At 43.7% G+C, this 27,437-nt stretch overlaps 2 protein-coding genes and 1 long non-coding RNA gene across 4 annotated transcripts in view; 2 read left to right on the top strand and 1 right to left on the bottom strand.

Moving 5' to 3' along the window:
- The first annotated feature begins 1,322 nt into the window (after nt 1-1,322).
- IFT22 (intraflagellar transport 22) lies at nt 1,323-3,563 on the top strand. 2 transcript variants are annotated; one of them, XM_088530111.1, is made up of 5 exons: nt 1,323-1,383; nt 1,699-1,778; nt 1,896-1,985; nt 2,495-2,697; nt 3,135-3,563. In XM_088530111.1, exons 1-5 carry the CDS (start codon nt 1,345-1,347, stop codon nt 3,281-3,283), a joined length of 561 nt encoding a protein of 186 aa, XP_088386237.1. In that variant the 5' UTR covers nt 1,323-1,344; the 3' UTR covers nt 3,284-3,563. The 2 variants fall into 2 exon arrangements, with proteins under 2 accessions (XP_088386237.1, XP_088386238.1); XM_088530112.1 differs by having other exon boundaries at nt 1,347-1,383; nt 1,733-1,778.
- LOC104575944 (uncharacterized) lies at nt 2,486-16,403 on the bottom strand. The gene is made up of 3 exons (XR_015913663.1): nt 16,073-16,403; nt 12,275-12,449; nt 2,486-2,573 (listed from the first exon to the last, which is right to left on the bottom strand). It is a non-coding gene; the product is annotated as an uncharacterized LOC104575944 (long non-coding RNA).
- Nucleotides 16,404-17,491: 1,088 nt separating this feature from the next.
- RABEP1 (rabaptin, RAB GTPase binding effector protein 1) overlaps nt 17,492-27,437 on the top strand; it is a 39,052-nt gene continuing 29,106 nt past the window's right edge. The window contains exon 1 of the mRNA XM_088530123.1: nt 17,492-17,677. Within this exon, the coding sequence (XP_088386249.1) occupies nt 17,638-17,677 (40 nt within the window). The 5' untranslated portion in view covers nt 17,492-17,637. The remainder of the gene's footprint in view (nt 17,678-27,437) is intronic.

The raw sequence follows: 27,437 nt of genomic DNA, 5'->3' as shown, positions 1-27,437 counted from the left end.
TTTTCTCTTTTTCACTGTTATCCACAAAAGGACCCTTTATGTCGCATTTCTCATCATATGCTTGTGGACGTGGCAACTAAACAGTGTGCCAACTAATGAGAGTGAGATTGTTGTAGGTTATTCCCCCTGGGTCACCTTTTCTGTCTTTTCTCTGGGCTTTAGCAGGTCTGAACTGCAGAAAACACCACAGCAGCAGAAAGCACTCACAGCAGCTTTGCCCATTTCTTTGTGAATCTGATCTGGAATCACATGCGGAACTTCCCAAGGAGAAAACACACATCCAGCCTGCCGCAAGAGAAGTCACTCTAACTGTAGGTGCCACTAACATTTTTGACATTACTGCTTTTGTCTCCCCAGGCTGAACATGAAGCAGCGCTGAGGTGCGAGGTAGGGCGCAATAGGATGTCAGTGTGCGGAAAATCTCGCTGTCAAGAACTGAATGTCCAAAAGGAGACAGAGGAGTCCTAAAACTTTATTCGAATAAAGGGAGAGTCCACCGGGCATATCCCTGTGGGGTCTCTCAAATTGCTGGGGGACGCAGCCCCGCTTTTATCCTAATTTCCCGACCGAGGGACGCCCTCTCCTTTTCCCCATGGCCAAGGTACTCAGAAGTTACAGCCTTCCCGGCCGCCTACACCGAACTCCGGCCTCCCGCCATCTGTTCTCACCTGAGCTCACCAACTCCTTTGTCCCCCTTGCTGAAGAATGTGGGGCAATTGCCCTATTTCCCTCCTTTGTAAAGGCCCCATCTCCTTGCAGATGGCTCTTTTTGTCCTTCTGGGCTCATGGCTCCACTCAGTCTCCCCTCCCTTTGTCCTGCTCTTCAGCCAAACTGTGGAGAAACCCCCTCATTGATGAATACAGAAACTTGAGCATTCCGCTCATCAGCCTGCACCGAGCAGGGCCGAGCCCCCCTGTGCAGGGGACATGGCCGGACGGGCCTGCAGCGGGCAGGGAAGCAGCATGGCCGCAGCACGAGCCGAGCGCCTCTGGTTCACGTTTATTAGTAGCATAAGCAGTAAACATTTGTACCATGGCAGCGCCTATGGCTCCTATTTGAAAGCCACTCTAAGATCACTGTTGCACCTGGGCACTAAACAGCTCTGGGGCGGCACATCTGCCTGCCACATGTGCTTGCGAGTTTTATTTTTGGTTGATTTTAAGCTTTAAACTCCACTTTTAAGGCCGCGGGGGCAGAAGCCGCCAGCGGGAACCTCCCTCCCTCCTCCCGCTCTCCCCTCCCGCGCGCGCCTGTCACGTGACGGCGGCTGCCCCAGCCAATCGCTGCGCGCCCCGCCCCCCGCCGCCGCGTTGCTGGGCGACGCCCGCCGCCCGCCCGCCGCCATGTTGAAGGCGAAGGTGCTGCTGGTAGGGCCGTGTGAGGTGAGCGCGGTCCGGCCCGGCGGCCCCTTCCCTCGGCCCTGCCGGTGTCCGAGGATGCCTTTACCTCAGCCACCCTCCCCGCATCCCGCTGTCCCTGCGGCCCGCCGCAGGCAGAGCCCCTATGTGAACGTCGCACCCCCAAAATGAGCAGTTACTCTGACAGGGTGCGGGTGTGCGGGAAGGGGGAGGCCAGGTCTGCACGTGCAGTCCTGTGGCCGGAGGGAGCAGGGTGCTCGGGTGAACCGGCTGTCGTGTCCAGCCCCGCTTGGGCGTGTGAAATTACTAACGGGTGTCTTTTGCTCCCATTTCTGCCAGTCTGGAAAAACGGTCTTGGCAAACTTTGTTTCAGAGAGTGTTGAAGGGATTGGCAGCTATGTCCCGACGCAAGGTGTAAGGTGAGCAAAACCACGCCGTGCTGACCAAGGCAAACCGCTGACAAATGGCTGCCTCTCAGGCAGTGTCATGCTCTGATGCGGTGCAGAGAGCTTTATTCTATCCACTTGTTGCCACAGGATCCTGGAATATGAGAAGCCAAACTTAAATGGAGGCAGCAAGGGAGCAGGGTGTCGATTTGAGCTGTGGGACTGCAGCGGTGATCAGAAGTAAGTCAGCTTCATCATTCCCTTACTTCCTTTGAGCTACTTAACTCTTAATAGCTGTATATGCACAGAATATTCATCCTCAAGACCTAATGCCAATAATTTTCCTGAGATGGAAATTATTCTCTTTACTCATCATATTTTTTGTACCTTTGTACTGTAAAACATCTGGTGCAAGGTCCTCTCTGCCATGATCCCAGCTGATACCAAGGTTTGTTTTTGATAAGAATAAGTACTAAGTCCATAGCTCCTAAAATGAAGATACAGGAGACAGACAGCCCTGTTCTATAACTGACTGATAACTGAAAGAGATTGAAGAATATTTGCTTTCTCTTTATATTTCTTTTATACAAATATAAACTAGTAAGCTCACTAGTACGCTTTTTTTTTAATAAGGAAAAAGTATTGAAATGCCTCTTTTTTAGGTGAGAAAATGAAAACTTGTGGAAGATTGAATGCAGGACCAATTTTCAAGGTATCAATCTCAGCATTTTCCTTTCACCTTTTTCAAGGTTTGAAACATGCTGGCCGGCTCTGATGAAGGACTCCCATGGTGTAGTGATTGTCTTCAATCCCGAGCTGCCCAGTCACCTGAAAGAAATAGAAATGTGGTACTCCTGCTTTGTGCAGCAGCAGCCACTGCAAGACAGCCAGTGTCTTCTAGTAGCACACCACAAACCAGGCCACGCGGGGGACACCGAGAATCTGACCTTGGGTAAGGAGATAAAAACATAAATTATAACTCACCGGAGTTTCTTTTTATTGATCTCTTTAGCTTTGAAGTTGGTGATATAACTTCATTTAAATTTGTCAATGTAAGAATGGTAGAGTGCTTTGCAAAAACAAAAAGATTAAATCTTAGAAGTCATCTGTCTAGAAGGTGAGCAATATCCCTGATAACAAAAGGGAAAGTAAAGACAGAGAAAAATTGAGTCACTTTTCTAAGGCCACACAGAGAATATGTAGCAGTGCCAGAAATAAGAATTCCTAATGGAATGTTGTATTTCTTAACATGTAACGCATCATCTGGGGTATCAAAAATTGATACTGCTGAATGTCAGCTTACTTTGGCATGATCTATCACATGACTTGAACGTAAATACTTATTTTCTGCCCAGAATAAACTTATTTATTTTTTATTTAACTTCAAAGCTTCTCCACTGAACAAGTTGAAACTAATACATTCCAACTTAGAAGAAGATCCTGAAGATGTTCGGATGGAATTTGTGAAGTACTTTAGAAGCATTATCAACTTACTAAACGAGAGCAGAGACCGGGAAGAAATGTCAATTATCTCATAATGTTAAAAGAAACACTGAGCAGGGAAGAGAAAGTATTTTTTTGCTTTGTAAACTGTACTAGCCTGTGAACAGGTCTTCACAAGAACTTGCCAGTCTATAAACGCTTCAAATAAAATAATGCACAATTTACGACTTGACCAAAAGAACCAAGTGCTGACACCAAAGGAACTGTGATGCCAAAGACTTGGCTGCACACACACAAATTTGGGTAATGTAGTTGCACTGTGGTTTCATTTGGCATCGGAGGTGCAGGAAGATAGAGATATCAGTCATTTCTTCACTTCAGAATCCCTTTGCTAGAAGTGCTAGCAGTAGAAAGCTCCTGAGATTTATGGAGTTCTGTTGAAGCATTTAAGTGTTCGTTTTAGCTCTGTTCTTGGAGAGGTTATGCTGTAGGAAGTTAGTAGAAACTGATTGCAAAAGAGATCTGAGAAGCAGCTGCAGTGTGGAATACGCATTTTAGTGCTCCAAATTCTCCTTATCTTTCTGCCCAAGCATCTAAAGATAACGCATTTCATAGCTGTTATCTTGACAAGACAGAGTAAGTTGCGGTTTTCTTCTAGGCTAGGATTTTCTTCAGTTCCAACAGAATAAATTTGTTGGTGACAACATTTAGCATTCTGTTGGTCGAAAAAAAAATCTAAATCTCAGTATAATGCAGCCACTTTGACCTATGCAGGAGCACAAATAAAAGTGCTGCATCCTCCAGAGGAGGAAAAGCTATTTCCAAACTTGTATTATTGTTCACTGTAGCATTAAAACAAGTGATTTCACAGATAATTTACTTTCTGATTTGTCTGCTTTGCACTTATCCCTGTTCTTCTCTGTGTTTTGCTGTGGAAAACATTTTTCTGTAGCATTTAATAATAAGGCAATAAACATATTTTTTAAAACATATCCTTTTTGTTCTCAAACAGTTAATTATCATTTCGTGGATCTTTGACTTGCTTGATTTTGCAGTGAAAAAAGTGATAAATTTGCAATATATTTCACATTAATTAGCTCAAACAAGAAAAGTTTGCAAAGGTTTGACACAAACCTAAATAGCTAAAGAAATGATGAATGAAAAACAAAATCATGTTATCTATACTGACATCCATTTATTTATTGGAGGAGCTTCAAACAACTCCATAGCACCTGCATTGTTAGGGCTTTGGGGACAAGATGGAATAATGAACAGGGGACTAGGTCTTTTTCCTGAGCCATTAAGGAATAGAGCATTTTCAATATTAATGCATTAAAATACACACAGCCTCCACAGGGCAAAATCCAGACTCCATATACCAACTATGCAGTGAGGGGAAAAACAACAAGAAGCAACCCAACTTATTCGACTTATTTAAAGCCATGCAGGTACAGAATTATTTTGTGATTTGGCATGAAGCATTAATAAGAGCTTACATTACTGATGTTTTATTTATGCTATACAGTAATTACTTTTCAAGGTTTTATTGCTGTGTGGCTACAAAACCTTCAGGCCCATAGGTTGTCTCTACACAACTTCACATTCATGTCCCATGAAAGTGGATGGTGCCTCTTTTTTTGGGCAGTTAACCTAAACTTGACAGAGCCAGCATGGAGATGTGATAGGGAACAGCAAGACTCAAAAAAAATCTGCCTGTCTGGAAATGCAGAATGTTAAGACTTCGGGGTTGTACATAGAAGGTTGATGGCTGTGACTAGATGGCAGCCTCTGGTGATTTAAGACGTTCAAGCTCTTCAGCTATAAAATCATCTTACCTCTTATAAACTGTTTCCTGCACACACAGAATATTATGAAGCCAGTAAGTGCTGTGATGATGAAAACAGTCACAGGCACTGCAGTCCAGATGTGTGGCTTCCAGGGTAAAAATCATCCTTGTTTACAACCCAACTTTGGGAATAAGAGCAAAACTGAGTGAAACACATTTGGACCCTACCAAAAAAAATGCAGCTTTTCTTTCAAGTCATGTATTTTCAAGGCCAGGCCTTTGGTGTCAGTTGCTCTCAGCCTTGTTCTGATGGGCACAATAGACATAAGAATCACTGTGTTCCTATTGCTGAGCTGCCAAGTGACTATGAGGAAGTCACGCAGGCCAGCAGAGTGCCCACCAGTTCTGTGTTTCTGTGCGCTCAGCTTAAAATACAAAGACAGCCTATGTGCAGACACTTTAGGAAGCAACGTCCAGAAAATATCTAGAACCCCTTAAAGTCAAATCACATCTTAAACCATTCAACTTCCCAACTGGAATACCTTGCTTTGGAGGGCACTTGTGATTATTTCCCCCTTTCAGAAGGCTGTACTGGTGGACTACTTCACTGGTGCAGTGGAAAGTCCCCAGGAAACCAGTTTACCTTTTTGAAAAGTTGTCTTTCCTGAGATGCGAGAAACACTACCCGAAACTCACATATCTGTAGTTATTCCTCCTGATGCTAACACAGACACTATTACACATGTGAATAAAAGATACCACATTCCACTACTCCAGACAGTCCCAAAGTTTAATCCATGTGTTATGAATAAGTTATCCGTGTAGGTGTATGTTTTTGCATTGATCCAGCCTATTTGATTTACTTAGGACAAGATTCTTCTTTGGGTGACTGAAGTTTTAGATGCCTGACGAGATCCTCCTAAAGGCTCCTGATTAGAATTTGCTGAAAATTCATCCTCAGAAAGCAATAGTACTTGGAAAACTTTTACCTTTTGCTGTAATTACCAGTCTGATGGAACTGACTTTGTACAAATGGTGTTCATATTTGGTCACATATACTCAGAAAGGTACACATGAATGGGCCACCACAGTAGCTGTATAAAAATACATATTTTATATATATATATATATATATATATATATATATATATGAGAAAAGCTGAGATTTTTTAATTTAGCAATACAGCGAGAGAGAGGACACATGCTTGATCTATATAAATCTATCAGGAGGAGAAAAAATGACTATTTCCCTGGATGTAAGACAAAAGGAGCAACTATCAGGGCAAGGATACTGCTACTAAAGACTGGAGCATTCTGATTAAGTTGCACAAACCCAAGTATGAAGGACATCTTACCACTTGCTTCTTTTGCTTATTTCAAAGGAAGTAAAGCAGTGCTTTCAACTCACAACAGGAGAAAGGTAATGCTAATCTGCTCAGAAGAGTCTCACTTTGGCAGCCGCTGTCTGAGGATGGTCGCTGGGGTTTGCTTGTATAACTCTCAGTTGGGACCAAAAAAAAGCCACATGTTTTGCTGTGTTCCATTATCTCTTCTTCCCTTTGTCAGGAAACAAAAGCCTGTTTCTCTACTAGTTTCATGAAATCTATCTAAATCCTGGTAACGTGTCTCCAAGAATTTGCTCAGAGGGAATGATGGACAAGGGCACACCCTCCATTGCTATGTTATTGCTCAGGCATTTTTTGTGGTCTGGCAGCAACCATCTACTCCTAAAACCCTGGGACTGCATTGTTCTTTACTTGTCAAAAGCCGATTTAGTACCCACAGGCACAGATTGCAGGGTTCATCTCTTCAGGAAGGATCTTCAAGGTTTCTAGATAACTGATGCCACCTCTCTCAGCCAGTAAAAGCACTTGGAGAAGTTTCACAAAGTTGACTCTGAAGACCAGGCTGTCAATGAAGTCTGCCCTGCAATAAATATTCAAGGATTTTTATTAGACCCTAGGTTAAACTGACCTCTATAGTACACAGGAGTTTTTTTCTTGCTTAATGTGACATATTATGAAAAATGCTACTTAACATACACAGGTGATAAGAATGTGCTCTAATAAGCTAAGGAATGAGCAAAACAAGGGAAAAACTGGCTATTTGGACTGACTCCTGCTTCCTTTACTGAGCTTGGCACAGCAGAGCACATGCACAGTCTCACTGCAGTTAGTTGGAAAAGAACTAATCAAACAAAAGGATACTATTGGAACAAGAATAAAGGACCATAGGATGGGTTTCTTCTTATGAAAAGAGGCAGATTCTGGAAGAAACTCCCTAATAAAGTAGGAAGCAGGGAGGATAAAAGAGAATAAGGAGGAAAGACCAAACTTTAGAATAGCAAAATCCGTTTATGAAAAAGATTGGGAACTTGGCTCCTTACATAAGCAAAAGACTGGACTCAGCAACTCAAGGGGTCATTTTCAATTCCATTTCCTTTTTTTTCCTGCTCCAAAACTGAATTGCTGGGCTTTCTTCTAGAGGAGCGAAAATCAGTTTTCTCTGCATTTCCTTGTGCAAACATGCAAGTTAAAAGGCATGGCATCTTCTCCCCATGCTCTAGCAAGGACAATAGCAAAAGGATGTAAGCTGCTGTGTGCCACATAACAGATTGAAATTAAGAATGTTTTAATATGCATTCCATGAGGCATAAAATATCCCAGAGTTCACACAGCTTTACAAATAAAGCACATCTCATATGACCGGTCACAAAAAAAGACACAGGCAGGATAGAATTAAGCAGGTAGCAAGCAAGTAAAAATGCATTCCTACCTTTGGCTTTTCTACGGAAATGAGACTTATGTTCATGTTTGTCCACACCACATAACTCTTGGACATGTTCAAGGAATCTCAGTCAACTTTGACAGAGCCTTGCAGATATATAATTCCTGCAAGTTTTGTGAAAATAGCCAAGTAAAGGAGACAGATTATTTATCCTTCTCTTAAGAATTAAACTAAATGTGAACTTAATCTCCATTAAGCATCAGAGGATCCATGCTGAAACAAAATCCAAGATATAAACCCATAGGAAAGAAGATTTCACTGTTTACAGAACTACTCGTATTGAATGAGATCACAGAGAGATAACATCAGTATGATAGAATCTAATCACCACTCAACATTTTGGAAACAAGTCAGCAACCACATCTGCTTCCACAGAGCCAGAGCCTCATGTGACAGGAAGCTTATTAGAGACCTCATCTCTCATTATTTTGTTTTTGCTTATAACTGCCCAGCATGAATATTCAATATTGCAAAATAAAGTGTTTTTTTTCACAGAGCCTCCAGAATGAAGACAGAAATTGGGCCAGACATCCCAGATCCTGAAGAAATTGGTGCCTATGGAGCTATGGATTTCCACCAATAAAACATCTGGCAACAATGTAACATCAAACATGAAGAACTTGCTTCTCCTTCTTCTTACCACTAGTGTGAGTCAAGAATAACTTAATTGGAAGTTCCCTGATTTATCAAGCCTAAAAACAGGACAAAAGAGAAGAAAAGCATCCCTTTAAACACAGCAAGATATCTTAAAGGAAATAAATTGAAATATGTTATTTAGTAGTATAAAGTGTTACACCGTGAGCCCATTTTCCTGGTTAATATGGCTGAAATAGCCACTTGGTAATATTCTGAATCCAGTTTACACGTGATGCTCTTTCATGCCCTTTTGTTTCAGGAGTCAGAGCCTCTAGAGAGGTAAATTCAAGATCCTGGAGAGCTGTTACACCAGGCGATCTGGAAACGTTGTCAGGAGTGAAGCCGACTCTCCTGAGTCCCAGCAGGGGTGATGGGAGCTCTGCGTTCTCAGCCTTTCTTATCTTTTCTTTAAATTCTCCCCAAAGTGAAAGGAGTTAATTTCAAATACCTCTAAATGGATGGCATGTCTGTATGACTGCTTCAGTTATTGAAGTGAAAACACATGAGTTTGCCCTTCCTTGTGGTGCCCAACAGTAACTTGTGATTTGGAAGACGGGCTGAGGATCCCTTAAACAACAGCATTTCCATCTGTTGGATGGCACCAGTCAGTAGGCAGTGATCCCATTTCCCCCCTTCTCTCTTGAACTCATCGGGACTTTTTCTTGCACATAAAGCAGGACTGGCAGTAGGATCTACCAGTGCTGAGCAGTGGGTTTCCATTCACTTTCCCTGACAGGGAGGTCTTGGATGGATGTATCTGCAGTGTCACTTTCTCAACCCCACAGATGCCAAAGTGATATCTACCCTGTTTTGCTCAACTAATCACCATACACCCCAGCAAAGGGAGTTTAAGGAGTTGCACCAGGTAATAAACCATCTTCTGGCTTCAGAGAGGCAGGAGAGGGAATGTAAAGCTGGAAAAAGACACACACACAAAGCAGGTCCACATATTTCCAGGAGCTGATTTATCCAAAGATTTGATACCAGATGTTCTGTTCAGACAACTTTAACAGCTGTCCATACATTAAATACTTCTCATGTCTTCAGTATTCAAACCACTCCATCTAGGCACTGCTGCCACAGGGCACAAGCAAAACGTTACTTGAGTTTAATCAAGGAAGTGAAGAAGTGAGTTCTGCTTTGCAAATCCAATATAAAAAGAATGAGAGCAAACACATGCTAAGTTCCTGGGAATGCTGAACACAACAAAGAGGTTGTCTTGGTTTACAGCATTTCTAAGTTATGCCAGCCCATCAAAAGCCTGGTTTAAGGGAGGATATATTAGCAATAAATTAGTACAAATATTGTGCTAAACTAGAGCACTGTAGATCTTGAATTAATAAATATCATGTTCATTATACAAGAAACATTCCAAGTTCCTTGTTTGCCTCAAGTTTCAAAAGACTGTTGCACAGCCACTGTCCCATGAAAAAGTTGTGTGCTTTTCCTTGGGCACCTAATTGGCTATCACTTCTTTTCAAAGAATATAAATTTTTGCCTTTTCCTCAGACTTCTGCCCATTTTTGTCCTCAACTGCATGTTTTCCTATTCGTTACTTTCTTCTGGCTTACCAAAAGCCTACAGCCATAGGCAATAAGAAGAACTACACATTGCTGCCTATGTCTGTTCAAAATCTTTTTCCAATTCTTTTTTTTTTTTCCTTGAAACCCAGGGTTATCTCCATGTGTCCAGCCAAACTATATGGGGCGCAAAGATTGAACAGAGGCAGCTACAATTACTTCTCCCTCATTCACTCAGCTGTCAATGCAAATTTCTAGCCTTTTTTTGCCAATCTTGCTCTGCAAAGGGGAAGGATTAGGTGGTAAATATCTGGCCCAATCTTCTCTCTCCCCCACAGCTTATTTCCTTCATTTTGCATATTTTTCTTATCCATGTGCGGAAAATCTCGCTGTCAAGAACTGAATGTCCAAAAGGAGACAGAGGAGTCCTAAAACTTTATTCGAATAAAGGGAGAGTCCACCGGGCATATCCCTGTGGGGTCTCTTCAATTGCTGGGGGACGCAGCCCCGCTTTTATCCTAATTTCCCGACCGAGGGACGCCCTCTCCTTTTCCCCATTGGCCAAGGTACTCAGAAGTTACAGCCTTCCCAGCATACCTACACTGAACTCCGGCCTCCCGTCACCTGTTCTCACCTGAGCTCACCAACTCCTTTGTCCCCCTTGCTGAAGAATGTGGGGCAATTGCCCTATATTGCTCCTTTGTAAAGGCCCCATCTCCTTGCAGATGGCTCTTTTTGTCCCACTTGGCTCATGGCTCCACTCAGTCTCCCCTCCCTTTGTCCTGCTCTTCAGCCAAACTGTGGAGAAACCCCCTTATTGATGAATACAGAAACTTGAGCATTCCGCTCATCCAGACTCATCTCCTGCCACCTCCACCTCCTCTTGCTTGTATCTTTGGCTCCCTGAGTCTTCATTATTCCCATTTAAGAATATTCCCATTTAAACTCTTTTCTAGAAGACATAATCTGACCTGACTCCCTGGGCTTCTAGGTTGTCTCATGTCTCCCTGGAATGGTGGCAAACTTGCCATTCTCCCCTCAGAAGTTACTTCTCTAGTGACTGCAAACTTTTACTCATACCATCATGCCCCACCAAAGCTTAACTCAACTGCAAGATGTGCAGGACCTCCGGGCTCTTGTCTTTACTCCACTTAGACACTTGATGGTGCTCTTGGCACTTTCACGCCAGCAAAAGCAATTTTCAACTCAGCAAGCTTCCTCCTCTCCTGGGAATTGCAAAAATTCCCCAATGTAAGATGCAGTTACATGTCTAAACCTCTAAATCCTGTGGGAAGAGCATGTTTTGACTGCAGAGCATGTAGCTGCAGTGAAAGAGGCTCATCTAGGTAAGGACAAATGCCAAACAAAATGTCACTGCCTATTATACACAAATCCACCAAGCAGAGGTTTTCAAATTCCTCCTCAAATATTTTATTTGCTAATTGGTTTCTTATCAGTGTTCCCCATAGCAACAAGAGAGGTGTAAGTGGCATAAAGTAGGCTGAACGACATTATGTCTGCATGTAAATGTAACTCAGATTGTGCATGGAGGAGAGGATCTGAAGGAGGTTAACAATGCAACGTGAAACCTCCTGTGGCCTCGAAGGAGGAGGAGAGCTTCTTAATGCTGCATGAATGGGGAAGGAGCATAGCAGAAAAGCATATCCCAGCAACAAATATTTGGGAGAGACTCAAGCTGAGGTTCTATAATAAATCATTCCATTTGATCTGTTTAGCAGCTAAGCATTTTACAACAGATATTTGTCTTCAGCTATTTTTTTCTCGGCAGGCTGGAAGCTTTTTAATATTTTCAAAGGCGCAATGAATAAGAAAGGGAAAGAAGCATACCTTTATGGCAAAAACACAGAAAAGGGAAGGAGGAGTTATTTGTTCTGTTCTTTTTCCTGTACTATGTTGATTTTTATGTATCCATGGGCAACTCATTGTGTTTTTCTATCTTAACTTCCCAGTCTATAAATCTGAGGTAATTCCTTCTCTTCTGGGTGTTTTAACACTGTTTCTTTGTAGGCATAAAGATGCCTAATGACACAGCTCTGGAAAGAGGATGTCAGTAAAAGATAAAGAGGTATGTGGAGAAACCATTGTAACTTCCAGGAGAAATTACAGAAAAGAGGGAAAAAATGGATTCGTATGGCACAAATGAGAAACAGTTGGATTGATTGGGTCCATCTACTGACCTAAGATATGTTACTTAAATCTGTCCTGACAAGTATTTGAGCTTATTCATCTGTGCACAAATAGCATAGCCAGAGCTCCAGAACAGGCTCTGAAATCACTGCAGAGTTACACTTGGAGTTAGGCTTATGACTAGGCTTTTCAAGGATTGGCATTCCTACCTGGATCAAACTGTACCGGAAGGGAAGGATCCTGGGTCTTTCAGCTGGAGGATTTGCAGGGATTTAGAGATTCTTTGAAATCCTATTGCATCTCTTCAGTTGCCCAGTCCAATGTCTCCACAAAGACTGCTCAGGCTTCTTGGATATCATGTTCTAAATATCTCCAAAGGCAGTTCTGAAAAGGACAGGAGAGTTAACAGTGGTTGGATTAACAAAACACTTTAAAGTGAGCCCTGGTGAAGTCTTAACATGGAAATCTTTTGGCTATACCACTTAATATGACACATGGGACAAGGAATTTCACGGTACTTCCAACAGTCCCTCCTTCTCTTGGCAAGTGGGCATTGCAAGCACTAGAATTTATGGGATATCTGATCTGCTTGTGACTCAGAGGGAGAAAATGGGATAAAGGGCCCAATCCGGACATGACTGATCTTACTGATGTTAATGAATTGGCCTTCTCAAGATCAGGAACCTGAATGAATGAGATGCTATTGCTGTTCTGATCTGTTGTTTCAAAAAGCACTACTGTCTGCCGTACTTACTACAACTCTCATTTTACTGTTTCCAGTTCAAAATATCCAACCAAAAATAGCATCAGAAAAGTTCAACCCTCTTTTGTTATTTTATCTTTTTAAAGAAAAGTAAAACCTCATGAAGAGAGACAGAGGTTTATTCTGGGGTCCTATTGCCCTTATTACTGCTGGGTCATGCTGCAATACAAAGTCCATCATTTCAGCTTAAATCATCAATGAAGATATATTTGGGCTAGGACCAAGACTAAACATAATCCTGTACTCTACTCTCTGCTTTGCTCTAATGGTAATTCCTAACAGAAGAGCAGAGCTGTCTGTAGGGCACTGCAGTTTATACTATTACACCACAACAGCAAGATTTGCCCAGGGTTTTGCCAAACCCCTTTAAATTTTTCTCTCTGTACACAGAGGCAGAAAATTTCACTATATGAGTGTTGTGAGTCTGAATGTTGTGAGTCTAAAATATATTTTTGGACTTTCCAGAGGACTGTATACATACAAAGCAGAATTGGTTTTGTGCCTCCTTACAATACCAATTCTAATGGAGCATCACTGAACAAGGCTAGACAAAAAAAAATGCTCTTAATGTGTCCTTTGTTTTGCACACACAATGAGTTTCTGATTCCTTGGTTATTTTGGAGGGAGAAAAATTGTTTAGTTTCACAGTACATCACAATATTCAGTGAGTTTGCCCCTTGAGACCCCAAAGAGCTTTCAAATCTTAATACAGACATCTCTCAAATAAGATCATTAATGTGCATATATCTAGATTTAGAGCCAGTGCAAGCACCTAGATTTCTGCCTGCCAAATTTTCTTTTTTGGTTTCATTTTCTTCCCATACATTCAAAAATCTGTACCACATGGAACCCTTTAAACATTAGAGTGGCTAACATAATTTTTCAATTGCTCTTGAAAAGGTTTTAAACACATAAACTATTCTAGGATTCATGAAGAAGTTACAATTGCAAATAATGCATTGTAGAATAACTTTTGAGGAAAAGAGCATGATTGGTTAGAGATTTTTAACCTACCTCTTTATGTCAATACTTAGATGAATGTATATTTTCTCTAAAAGTTTAGCATTAAAGAGAAAGGACCAAAATCTATAAACACTCATACCTGCATAACTTACACTTAATGCCATCAATCTAACAAAAGGAAAATAACTATCTGAAAATGAGAAAACCAAATACTTTTTTTTTTTTAAAAAAAGTGAAAATTAGTTCAATACTGCAAAGGATCTGAACTCTGGCAAACTTGGAAATATATAAAGTGCAAGCAGTAACTTCTGATTTGCCTCTTTCCTTCTCTTTTTCTTGCAGGACCTGTTACTCGCCTTCCGAGTGAACTCAAAACTTGCTCTTCTGAGCAGCAGGCAGCTCCACAGAGACCTGTGCGACTTCTGTTCCCTCGGGCTTCACCTGGAGTTAAGAACTGAGATTTCTTCTGATCCTACATCTACTTTCCACATTCAGGCCGCATCAGGTTTTTCCTGCTGCATCCATCTAAAGACAATGTCTCTTCACGGTTTGTCCAACGGGGGAGACTGTTACCAAAATCCTGTGTTATACCTACAGGTTGAGTCCCAGGGACACACAAGCCGTTGCTCCTGAAATTAGTTCTTCTGCGTGGTCAGGTCCTCACTTCTGCAATTTTCTTCCTGCCAGAGAGCAGTGGACTCTAATCTTGGCAACCCACAAGCAACTTCCCAAATCTACTGTGTTATTCAGCTTTCTTGGATGAGTTGAATTAAACCATGGGTGTTTTATGAGATGAGCTAAACTGTGGGGCAAGGCCTGTAATTTATTGCATACTCCTACGGTACCTGGCGCAATGGAATCAAGCTGGTTTGTGGCCATTAGGCAGCGAAGCTGTGTAACTGGGCAATGCCCATTTCAGGGGGTATTTTTGATCTCCATCAGCACTACAGGCCCGTTTCTTTTCTGCCACGCTTTGGACTGTTTTCACAGACTTCACACCAAATGTAGGCTTGGGCCTTGTGAGTCCAGCACTTTAGATGATCTTTTTAAAAAGCATGCTTTTTATAGAATCATGTCGGTTGTCATACAGAACTAGGTATTTTGTACCATTCAAAAGCTGAGGAATTAGTTCTGCCTTTTACTGGCCTTACTTCATATGAGCAAAAAAAAAAAAAAAAAAAAAAAAAGCTCTGAGATCATTTACTTCATGAGGGTGATCCCAGTCCTGCTTTTCTCTGATTACCCACATGAGGGGACCTGTTAGAGCATGCACTATCTTCACCCAGGGCTGCCTACATTGCTACAAGTAAGATATACTTGGGTCTTTTCCTAACAGAATTGGGATACAGCCAGGGTAACTCAACTGGATCTAGGATCTGCAACCAGTTTTACAGATCTACAAAGAAGATAAGTTTGCAAAAGAAAAGAGGCACACCAGCTAAGGTTAAAGTGCCCCAGCTACAGGAAAAATGAACATGTCAGACATCAGCAAAGCCAAGCAAAGATAATATACCCTTCTAAATGCTAAAAACATAGGAAAAGTTGAATTTCGAACTTGAGGATTCATCAGCACTGAAGTCAGCCAACCACAAGATACATAACCATTCAGAAAACAGATTTAATTAGCTCTTGTGCTACTTATTTTCTCTATTTCCCTCAGCCAAGAAGAAAATACATGTTTCCCCCTAGATGCACTACGTAAATGACTTTACTCTTCCCACCCAAATAACCACAGTCCCCTTCGGTTTGCTCCTGGTCTCCAGACAGTCATGGAGCGTGCACACTTACTGCTCATCACTGGATGCTACTGTTGTTTAAACAAAAGCTGCAAACTTACATTTTCTGCTGAGCCTGTGAGATTAAATTTCATGCAGAGAAGTGTGCAAGGTGCCAGATACTTCTCCAGCTTGTACTAAGACAGAACACACTCTCTCAAGGAAGATGCATCTTCCATTAACTTTTATCTGCTGCTTTTGGCACTGATGCTGGAAAAGCCTGTGTCAGACTTTTAGACTAAAGAGTTTTGATAAAAATACATGGAATTCCAGGAGCTTTATTATTTCTGGAAAAACTGTCAGCTTATTCTCCTGACAGAAAGGAACAGCCCTTGCCAATATGCAGCTCTCAATCTGACTCAGGCCTCATTGTTTCATTAATACTGAGCTTGTTTAACACTTAGAGCATGGGATTGGGATTCAGGACTTCTGGTCTCTACTCCTAGTTCTGCCATTGCAAATAGACTTGTTTCCATGACTGCAAGCTACTGCTAAACTTCACTTACCTCTTGTAAGCTTTAGCTGAATCATGCCGGAAAATCCTTTGAGATCCTCAAGGCTATGAGAGCTGCAAATGATTAGAATTAAATGCGACATTTTGGGAGGCATGGAGGAAGTTACTCAATTGTTTCAAGCTCCAAGATACTGTGTAAACTTTTGCAACAGTCAAGTCCAATTGCACATCTGAAGGAGAAGGAAAGATCAAATAAGTCACCTATAAAGCTACTACAGCTTTAAATTGAAGAACTGGAAAAAAAAAAAAAAAGCATGAGTCTCTTGAGGGGTTTTCTATTCTTCTGACTACTGTGTAAAACCCATTTAGTGTGTAAGCACTGCTCAGGGGTTTTGAGATAAATTTAAAATTGGAATATGGTTCATTCCTTCATAAGTCCTTGCAGGTAGACAGATATCAAACTTAATATTATCTTATCTTCTGTTTGCAGCAGGGAGTGAAGCATAAGAGTTTGATCACGGACCAACTGAAGTCAGTGGGAGCTTTCATTTGAAATGAACAGGATGAGGGTCTAAACTCTAAATCAATCTGTACTAGCTGCCAACAGCAGTGATTGGGGTATTCACCTGCCAACAGACAAGCACAGGGCTTCAAATGCTTGGTTAGCACAGTTAGGGCTAGATTTGCTGAGGAGTTTTTTATGCTGAGTGCTTATAATATCCAGCTACTTCTTAAAAAGCCTGAGCTGGAGCTAATACATTTTATGTGGTCTTACCCATCTCAGCTTGGGAAGGCTGACAAGGCGTAAAATTAAGCCCACTTTTTACCATAGCAAAGATTGCAATGATTTGGCTCGACAGGCTGAAAACAGAATCATTTTGAAAGACCTTCCCTCCATTTCAAGTTCTTACCTATCTAGCTGAGCAAAACCCGAATACCAAATGCAGAATCCTGCATCTTGCCATACTGCGTATTTTGGCAGCAAGGCCTGAAGAGCTGGGGCGACACTCGACGGAAGGCGTGAAGTGCTGTGAGAACTGGTTAAAAAAAAAAAAAAAAGTGTTTTTTAGGCTAGGCGAGCCCTAAACAAGGCCAGCCGCAGCAGCTCACGCCCCTGAGAGGCGACGCTACCTCAGTTCCCACAGCTCTCCCCAGTTTCCGTGTCCTGCAAGCATCGCTCGCCCCCAGCTCACCAGTAAATCTGCTTTGTATCGATAAACGCGGGGTTTTATATCGATAAACGCGGGGTTTTACATCGATAAACGCGGGCCTTTGGACAGGGCGGCACAAACAGGAGCCCCGCCGGGGGGCCCGGGCCTGCTGCCCCCGCGGCCGCCCCGCGAGCCGGGCCCCGCCGGGGAGCGCGGGCCGGGCGGGCGCCGCGGCGGCCCCGCTGCCTCCCGCCAGCGCCGCCCCGGCCCCGCGGTCTCCCCGTGGGCGCCTGCGCGCGGCTCCTCCTCCTCCTGCCGCCGCTGCTGCCGCCGGCGGCCGCTGTCAGGATGAGGCGGCGGAGGCGGAGGCCCGGGCCGGCAGCTCCCGTCTCCCGCCGGAGCCCCCTGGCGTAGCGGTTCCCGCTCCGAGGCCGCGGCTGCGGGCGGAGGAGGCCGCGCCGGAGCCATGGCGCAGCCCGGCCCGAGCTCGGGCCCGCCGACTGACGGTAATGGCGAGGCGGCCGGGCGCGGCCTGCCCAGCCCCGGGCTCGCCTGCCGCGCCGCGGGGGAGGCGGCCGGGCCGGGCCCGGTCCGGTCGGGGGGAGCCCGGCGGGGAGGCGCCGGGCGCAGCGGCCTGCGCGGCGCGGCCTGCACGGGGCGCGGGCGGCTCTCGGCGCAGAGACGTCCAGGCTGCGGGGCCGGGGCGGCTCCCGGGCGGGAGCGAGCGGCGCTCGCGGCCGCGCTGCCCGGGCGATGCCGGCGCGGGGCAGAGGGCGGCGGGGCGGCCGGCAAGGCCGCGGCCGGTGCCACGGGGCCCGGGCGGGAGCTGAGTCGGGCCCCGCCGCCTGCCAGGCCCGGGCGGGCGCCGAGGAGACAAAGGAGGCGACGGCTCCCCGGGGCCTGTCACCCGCGGAGGGGGGCCGGGAAAGGGGGTTTGCCCCCGCGTCCAGAGGATTTGCAGACCAGGAGACTCTCCTTTTCCCTCTGCTGTAGCACTGAGTGTGTCAGGAACCCCCTGGGTAACATCCAGATTAAACCACGGGTCTGAAGGGAGGAGGTTTAGTGGGAAAGAGCGAGGGAGCACGAGTGAAATAGTCCAGGAGAAGCTCAGCATGATATGGAAGTAGGGAGGAGGAAGGGGGATGTGCAGCGCCTGGCAGGGGAGGTGCTCCCCCAGGTGCATGGGGACAGGTGAGTGTCCTGGGAGCTATTCCAGGGGGCAGTAATTCATATCTAGGGAATCACATGTGTGGGGCGGGTTTTTTTGTGCGTTTTGGCAAGAAAGGACTTATCCTTGGGGAGTTCAGTCTCCCAGGTCAAACTGTTAATGAAGAATATGCTTAGATTTTTTTTTTTTCTTCCGTTAAGGTCAATGATTACAGGTTTTGAAAGCATGAAGAGGAAGGCGAATCGGCATGCCGTAGTGCCCCAAGGCTTGCTGTTGCAGTGGGTTCCTGTGCTGTGTTTTCTGGTGAAAAACCACTGGCAGTTGGTCTCCCATAGCTTTTTCTTGCAAGAGGTGCTGCCTTCTCCGCAATGGATTTGCTTGGCTTTTGCGGGTTCCCTGACTGCAGGGGAACTGGGCGAGCGTTGGCTTCTCACCTCGACAGTCTCTCGAAGGTGGTTGTTCATGAGAGGTTACAAGTTGAACAGAGGCATTTTGTTGCTCATGAGCAGTCGTTTTCCGTGCTGACAGAAAGCTATAGGTAAAATGTAGTAATGTGACAGGGCGATGGAGGCCTCCCCGCAGCAGGAATTGCTGTGCTGTGCCGGACGGTGAGCGTGCGAAGCATGTGCGCGTTGGGTGGGCTCCGAAAGGGCTTGCTGTGCTCTTGCGCTCGAGAATGTAGAGCTGCTAAAATGGCTTCTTTCCCCCATCCCCCTTTGGCAATAGTGGGACTATTTTTTTTTAATCCACTTTGATTACCATTCTATTGTTCTCAAGGTCCTGTTGGTTTTATTTTTTAAGCAGCTTGCTAAAAAGTGTCACGTAAAACTTCCTGGTTGCTCCCTAATGTGCGGAAAAAATGTTGAAGAAAGGGATTATTTAGCATTTGCAATTTTCTGCATTGAATTTGTTGCTTAAAGGAGTACTTTAACCTCTGACTTAAAACTATGTATGACAGAATAGCACTGGATTAGTATGTTCCTCTAAGGAAAACTTAGAGCTTTTTGCTAATTGCTAGTATTCATTATAAGTACCTTGTGCATTCTGTAATTCTGTAACATATCTCTCATGATATTTTTCAAAGCAAGTCTAAGAGACTAAAAAATAAAATGTATGAGACAACATAAGAGTAATATATAAATATTCTATACTGATGCTCACCCAGAAATGGAAACGGGTCCTGTAAGAGAAGAGATAGCAAAAAGAACTGGAGAAGAATGGATGTCACGTCCTACCCTGTCTTGTACTTTGGCTTCGTATAGAAGTTGATAACTCTCTCATTCTTCTGTGGGAGGTAACAGAGTTTCCCCCTGATAACCACCCCAGGAAGGCTGAGTGCAGAGTCCTTTGGCTCTGCACAGATTTGTGCAGTGCGTTCTTAGCTAATGATGTCAACCTGGGCTGCAGGTAGGTGTGTGCTGATTATCTGAGTGTCTGCTCAAGGTGGCTTTTAATTGATGTTTGTGTCGTCAAAATTGCGTGGCTGGAGCAGTAATGTCTGATTTTTTTTTTTGTTCGTATTTTTATTTTTGAAGATGATGTGCTCTCAGCATCCTTGGGTTTAATTCGGATCTGGATTTTTGCCATCTCTGCAAATGAGGCTACCATTTTGCATTTTGACATAGTTTTCCTCCATCAGAACGTTTAGGCTTTAAGATCACTCCTCATGTCTGGAAGCTGCATCAAAGATGAACCTGCTCTTGCATAAAACATTAATTCTCCAAGACTGAAAAATGAATTGCAACGAGATGCGAATTACTGGAACCATTCTTATGGCACTAGTAAAGTTAAACTGTTAGTACAGTCAGACTGATAAATAGTGTATCTGTTGAGGTTCTGTGATAAAGGAAACTCTAATGTCATAGTTATTAGATATTATGGGAAAAATCTGCCAGCTGGAAATACAGCATTGGAGTAACTTGTTCTTACTCTAGTGCTTAGATTGGTAAGAACACTGTAATTTATTTTTGTGCTTGGAGATTATGCCAGCTCTCAGTGGCAAGAACTGCCCAGCTGGATATAGAAGATGGGAGGATGTTCCCATATTGATTTTAGTCGCACCAGTAGCAGCACAAGCTGCATCGTGTCCCTGTGGCAGCAATATGGGATGCCGATGAGAGCCGAATTGATGTGGCTGTCGTTTTCCCATCTCCCAGAGGCTGAGGGCTGTTAGTGAAGGGGTCTGGAGCACTCCCTGGAATGTCAGTTATTGCAAATCTGATCCTCAGACACAGACAGCTTGAAGGAGAATAATTGGAGATGCAGCGCTCTTAAAAACGAAATTGAAGGATCTACAAATGCTATTACTCATTTCGATGGCTAGGTGTGGTTGATAGGGGACTGGTTTGAGCACTGAGGTTTAGCTGTGCCGCTGATGTAATGGTCAAATGCTAAACTCTTCTCTCGGGGAGTAACTGCAGAATTATTGGTACTTCCCAGCTGCCAATTCCCCCCTGTGCCCCTCAGCCCCCTGCTTTCATTTGGCTTGCTTTTAGTTTATTACGTTGTTTAATAGTTCTCAATATTAGTCAAAAGTAGATGTTTATTTTAAACACACACACACACACACACACTAATTCACACTTTCTTTTTAAGCTGTATGTTTTTTTGTGTCAGTTCAGTGGAGGGATTTGGGATTTGGCTTCAAAAGGGAACTAGACACCTCAAACATGCATATTTCTGCCTTTTAAAATTTCTGAGGCAGTTTTGATCAGCTTCGCAGAGCAGTTTGCTTAGGAGTGGAAATATGTGCATTCAGGGTGTCCGTTTTGTGTTTTCTGTTTGAAGCCAAGTCCCAAATCTCTCCCTTAATTTTGAAAAATGTTGTGTCCCTCTTCTATATAATTAGTTGTTGCCTGACCTGAAGGCACAGTGACTATACTTTAGCATATAGACCAACTCACTCTTGCAGTTGGAACTCTGGGGAAAGAAATAAATGTGTGTGTGTATATATATATATATATTTTATATATAATTATATATATATATATATATATATAAAATATATATTTTTTTTCTGCAGAGACATCTATATATGTATATATTTTATCCATTTATAGTGCTTCTTGGCCACCTCCTCTTCGCCATTGTCATGTACAATGTGGCCTTAGTAGATGTTGTCTTTCCTTGCTGGTGAGATGCTCTAGCTACTTCCCCTATCCCTTAATGGGTGGAGTGGGTTCCCACTGTGGAGCTAGTTTGTACATACTCACTTGGAAGCAGCTGAAGAAGGAATTTTGTTCAAAAGCTTTTGAAAAACTAGAACAAACAATGTCTCACAGGGTGGGAGCAGACCAAATCCCCCAGGCCTGCTTCGGAGCGTGTGATGGCTGAGTGACAAAACCTCCCCGGGTTGTCGCTCCAAACACTTATTAAGAAATACTGTTAACATTTTAAGTTTTTAGTATTATATTTAAGTGTTTTCTCTTTTTAATAAAAATGCATATTAAAACAAAACAAGTATGAGGTTATGGCTTTACTCTGACTGAAGTCTTCCAAGAGAAAAACTGTACTGATAAGCATCACTGAGTAAGTAGACTTGTAAGCACTGAGAAAGTAGACTTGTAAGCAGTCTCCGATTGCAAAACTGGAATGAAAGGCTAGCTATAAATGCCATTGTGTGTGTATTTAAAAGGAACATCCTTCACTCCAAACGTCTAGGGCTTCTGAGGGATTCGCAGCCTTTCCTTTCAGAGATGTTTTCAGTATCTGGTTTAGTGGTGTCTGAGCTAATGGTACTAGTCTCTGCACGTTCGGCTATAAATAGTGAAGTATTGTGTAATTTTAGTCATGGTATAGTCAGTTAAGCATGGTGGTGAATTATATCTGGAAAAAATTAAATCATTTGATATTTTTATTTAAATTGGCATAGGAGGAACAAGTGAGTAGTACACCCTTAGTTAATGTTTCTGTATCTTCCAGAAATAATTGCTTTGTATCACTCCAGTGAAATACTTGACGGTCGAGGTAAAATCCAGGATTGTCCTGTCACCTGATTAGCAGTGCATATAGTACCTGAAGATTGCAGAATTACTTCATAAGCATTAATATAATAATGTCTGTAGACTGAATAATAACTTGTAAGTGCAAAATGAAGATATATAGATATATGTCCTCCTTTTTTTTTTTTTTTTTTTTTCCCCCTCCCCTGTGGTCTTCAGAACCCTGCTGTTTAGGAGCTACTTCTGTGTTGCTTTCTGTGGATCTTCTAGAAAAAATAACCCTTTTAAGAAGACCTTAATCCTTTTTATGAAGGAGTTGTGGAGAGTTTTTGAAGAAAAAGACTGAAAAATCGTTGATTTAACCTGTCAGAGAAGAGGAAACTTCCCTCGGTAGTCACAGTATCAGAAGGGAAGCTTGACTCCTCTCTCCCTCTCTCTCTCTGTGCAGTTGCCGCCTTCTTCTGTTATCGTGTGCCGAGGCCATTCATTGAGATAACCTGGTGAACCGTAGGGGTGTTCTTCTTTTTCCATTCACGTCCATTTCTTCCAGCCATGACTGCAGTGAGCAGCCAGCTGGCTTGTGATGTCTCTTCCTGTCTTCCCTTCCCTATCCTATGCTTGTCTTCCCTGGCTTAACTCCTCCTTGTTCAGCAAAGAGGGAAAAATAAAACTTTCCAACGGTCCTTCACATTTGTTTCCTTCTCCCCTGGCAATTTCTATTTCCATGTGGTTAAGTAACTTTTAATTCCTCAGAAATGTGGCCTTATTTGACCTTCAGTCACAGATTTTTTCCTTGCCAGCCGTTGTTTGACCTTGCCTTGGACAAGCACCGCGCTCCAGCTGATGCTCCGGGTCCCTCAGTCCTCCTCTCCAGCCGTCACCTCACCTGTGCTCTCCCTGTCACACAGCCCTTTTATAGCCTCCAGTCTGTGGCTCTCCTGTTCTTCAGATACACTTTTGGCTTCGTCTCCTCTGTCCTGTGTCTTTCTCTCTCCTGAGCACACCCTCTCTATCTGTTTCCTCCATGCCTCCATCCTTCTTCCTCTAGAGAAAATCTTGTGACTCTACATACTTCCTCCATGAAAAATTTGCTTTTCCAAACAATATTGTTCCCTAGCTACACTGCCTTTTAGCCTACTTGCTGTTTTTTTTTTTTTACTTGCTCCGCATGCAAGATCTCTCCGGTTTTTCATTGAAAAGGTAGTCATGCTTCACTATCAGTGATAGGGCAGATGTTGTTCTGCTTTTGAGCCCGCCTACCTCATGCATCTTGGTTTCTTAGTGATTTTGGTTCAAGCAGGATTTAAAATTTTCCACTTTAAATGTCTCCATCTAGACATGTGGGAAAGTTGCAAGTAGCCAAGCTCCAGATTCTAAACTTTCTTGGTGCTTCTAAGAAGATATTTTATCTTCTCTTTGATCTTTGCAGCTTCTGTTTGATTTTTAGATGGAACTAGAGATTAAGACACTAAATCTCTAAAGGGTTGCGAAACTCCTGCTGCTCCAAGGCTGACATTCATGTGCGCCCCGAGGCTGCCGTTCCCCGGGTGATGCCTTGGGAGGTGTCCGCGATGGCCTCTTACAGGGTCTAGCCTAACTGCGGGATTGCATTTGCTTTAAAAAGGAGACTGAATGAGCCTCACCCTATCCTGGAATAAAAGTGGTTTCCAGTGTGTTTTTTACCTACAGTTGTAGGTTTTGTAGTCGCATCTGTACTCAAAGCACCTTTTTGGTTGCATTGTACAAAAAGTGTATCTGTGTGTGCAAATAATGATAGGAAATCAGAGCTTTGGAATTTGCTCTCTGATACAGATTATGTTCACAAGCTTCCCCTAGAGGCTCTGAAGGGAAATGAGGATTTGAGCAAGGCCGTTTATCACTTACAAGTGACAGCCATGAAGTCAAAAAAAGAGGTTTTGCTGCATGACTGTGGCAGTCGGTGCTGCACAAGGGAGAGCACAGGGCAGAAAGGGGGCCAGGACATTCCTCTTGCAAGCGGCAGGCCCTAGGTAGTGCTCTGATTATCAGACGTAGCCCTGGGCTCTGAGCTGATGTTCCAGCTAAAGCAGAAGACCTGCTCTCCTAATCCTGTTACTGCCACTTTGTGGTGCCACCTCTGCACTTTGGACCTTTTCCCGATCCAGCTTGGCTCGCTCACCTGGGAATAAACGGCTTGTTTCTTTGAGTGCCCTGCTGGGTTAATGACTGTAACTAATTTGGTGGAAGACTTGTACATTAAAGCTCTCGTAAAGGAAGGGGTGGAGGCCACATGTTGGTAATAGAAGTGTAAGGAAAGGACTGGGGGGAAAGGGGAAAATGTGCTGCCCCTTCTGGAAGCCGAGTTGCCAGAGAAGCTCCTGGGTGCATGGGTTATTCAACCTCATTTGTCCAGTCAGCTTAAACCAGGCTCCATCCCTGTGCCAGCTATGGTGCGGGTTCAGCTGCGTGATGAGCTTGACCAGATGTGGCTGAAAATTGATCTTTTTTATCTCTTTTTGTTCAGCATTTTGCTGGATCGCTTCTCTCACTGTGCAGCCTCGGAGGCTCTCGTGGTCGTGTGGCGGGGATGAAGAAATATGTGGTCGGGGGCGAGTTCCCTTTCAGGGATCACTAGTCCTTAAACTGGTCATAACGGCAGGCTGAGTAGGTGTCATTACTTCCTCTTTATTATATGCTAGGCATATCATACATTTTAAAATGCTATACTATAAATGAAAATTTCATGCTGAAGGAGAATTTTCTTCCTTTTAAACTGATCAGGATTTTGGTAGCTTGACAAGCAGTGTCATAAATATGAATATATAGAATTATACCAGTATTTTCTGTTAAGAAATAGATTACAGAGACTTGAGGGGGGAGGAGTCCGTTGTTTTCAGATAAACTATTAAATTGCTGTAGAAGCCTTGCCCCAATGATAGGGACTGTATCCTGCTTCTCATCAAATACTGATGTTAATCATCCTTTATTATTGTTACAGCACATTTATCACTATGATATCTCCATAAACACATCTGGCATCCATGTTTTCCAGGATGTTTATTAGGGTTTATATCCTTTAAGGGGTTATTCTAAGACACTGTATTTTCATGCCTGCAACCTGCACTGCTGATAACTCATGCTCTGAAATTAACTGCTACTTGAAAATAAGTCTTCACCTGTTTTCTTCCTGAATTTATTCTCTGCCAAACAATTTGCATGGCTAAATTATGTAGGGTTGAGTTAGGGAACCAGAGAGGGTGAGAAATCGGGTGTCAGCTCCCTTTTGCGGTGCCTGTTCGTGCTCATAAATTTGGGCTTATGTATGAATTATTGTTAATTCAGAGGCTTTTCTGGTATCTCCGAAAATATAGTAGTGCTGCCTGGTAGCTGCACATGTGAAAATGAGTTTGCATGCTATTGCTGAAGGCGTAAGCTTTGGAAGTGGCCAAAAAGGTGCTGGTTTCCTTTAAATGATAATTTCTTCATAGTAGTAGTGACATTAACCTAGAGCAGCCACTGCCCATATCACTTGCCCAAATAGTGACATTTTTTTTTCCTCTGCATATCTCTTTAATGGTGCTCTACTTATGCACTTATCTGTTCAATTGAATAATTTACTGCTTTTGCCTTCCTTTGCATTTTTAAGTACTAGGTCATCTTTTATTTGCCTTTCGACTCAGAAATTGGGAGGCAGAGTATTCAGGGAAGTCTGTGGCCTTAATGCTATCACAGCTACCCTTAGGTCGTAAACCCTGCAACAAATGGTAAAAAAGCATGAGATACTAGCGGTGTCTGGGGGATTTTCAGATTAGTGGGATAGTCTTGTTTTAGGTATTGAGTTTCTTCATCCAAAAGAGCAATGCAGCAGGGTGGTTTGCTTTTTTTTTTTCTCTCCAGAGAGCTGAGTCACACTCTATTTCCTTTTTTTTTTTTTCCAAAGAAGACAGCCATTAATAAATCCATAGACAAAATGATAAACATGTTATAGAAGTTTAAGGGATTTTTTTTTCCCCTCCTACTGCAAATGAGTCAGCAACTGAATTATCTCAATAGGAGATCTGTACCAAGTTTGTTTTCTCGGCTCAGCGGTTGTTTGTATTTTAAGAAAACATTTATACCCCAGGGTTGTTCAGAGGGAGGGGTGTTGGACGGGCCCTGCCGCAGGCTCCTCGTGGGTGCGGGGCGATGGAGGCCGGGCCGTGAGGGAGCGGCGCGGGCCCGTGCGCGCCGCCACGCTTCACGGGTGCGCCGTTCCGGCTCAGACATTGTCCTCAAGGCTTCAAAAGCTTGGCCAGGGGCCTCGAGCCGGGCCGTGACCGCAGGGTGCGTCTATCTAGCTCGCGCTCAGCGATACGGTGTAATCGGAGCAGCGTGGCGCGCAGGAACCTCCGGGGGAAACCTGAGCGGGGCCTGGAGAGCGCCGCTCGGCTGCACAAACAGCGACTCCGCTGGGTGAGTGGGCACAGCCTGGAGGGCAAACCAGCCCTTGGCAAACTCCAGAAGTCACTGAGCTTTTCTTTCCTACCACCCGCTCCCCCCACAGAGACATTTCTTTTCCTTACATTGAAGCCTCTTGAAAATACTGGTGGTGGTGATTGTATTGGTAACTCAGTTTTGTGTCTTCATAGAGTCATTACGGTTGGCAGAGACCTTCAAGATCATCAAGTCTAGCTGTAAACCCATCAGCACCATGCCTGCTAGCCCATGTCCCTAAGTGCCTCCTCTACGCATTTTCTGACATATTATAAAAAACGTATTTTGGGTCTTTGTAGACAAATTCAAAGTTTCTGTGTTTAGCAAACCATAGCTTGCGGCCCAGTAGACCTTTGAGATAAAGATCTGCTCAAGCCTATTCACATCGCATGTCAGAGAAGAGGTTTCACCCGTGGCAGCAGCAGGATGACCACACACAACCGAAACACTTTGTGGCTTGTTGTCTACTCTGTCTAGGCGACCTGGACAGGGCATTAGTGATTGTGCAGTCCTGGTGAAATGGGAATGCAAAAGCCCCTGCAAGTAGGTTCAGAGAGGTAGGGAAAGAGAGATGCAAGGGAAAGCCGAGGTTATGCTCCTGGGCCACTTTTAGAAACGGTGCTTTTAGCAAATGGAAGATTAATTGCTAGAAGAAAATTCAGGCTGATTTCTGTCAACAGGGACACACGCAATCAGCAGCACTGC

This window comes from Tinamus guttatus, unplaced genomic scaffold, assembly GCF_059628265.1.
Source record: "Tinamus guttatus ecotype Peru unplaced genomic scaffold, ASM5962826v1 Tinamus_guttatus_pri_ptg000356l, whole genome shotgun sequence".
In the NCBI taxonomy this organism is placed as follows: domain Eukaryota; kingdom Metazoa; phylum Chordata; class Aves; order Tinamiformes; family Tinamidae; genus Tinamus; species Tinamus guttatus.
This window is presented reverse-complemented; position numbering and strand designations above follow the sequence as displayed.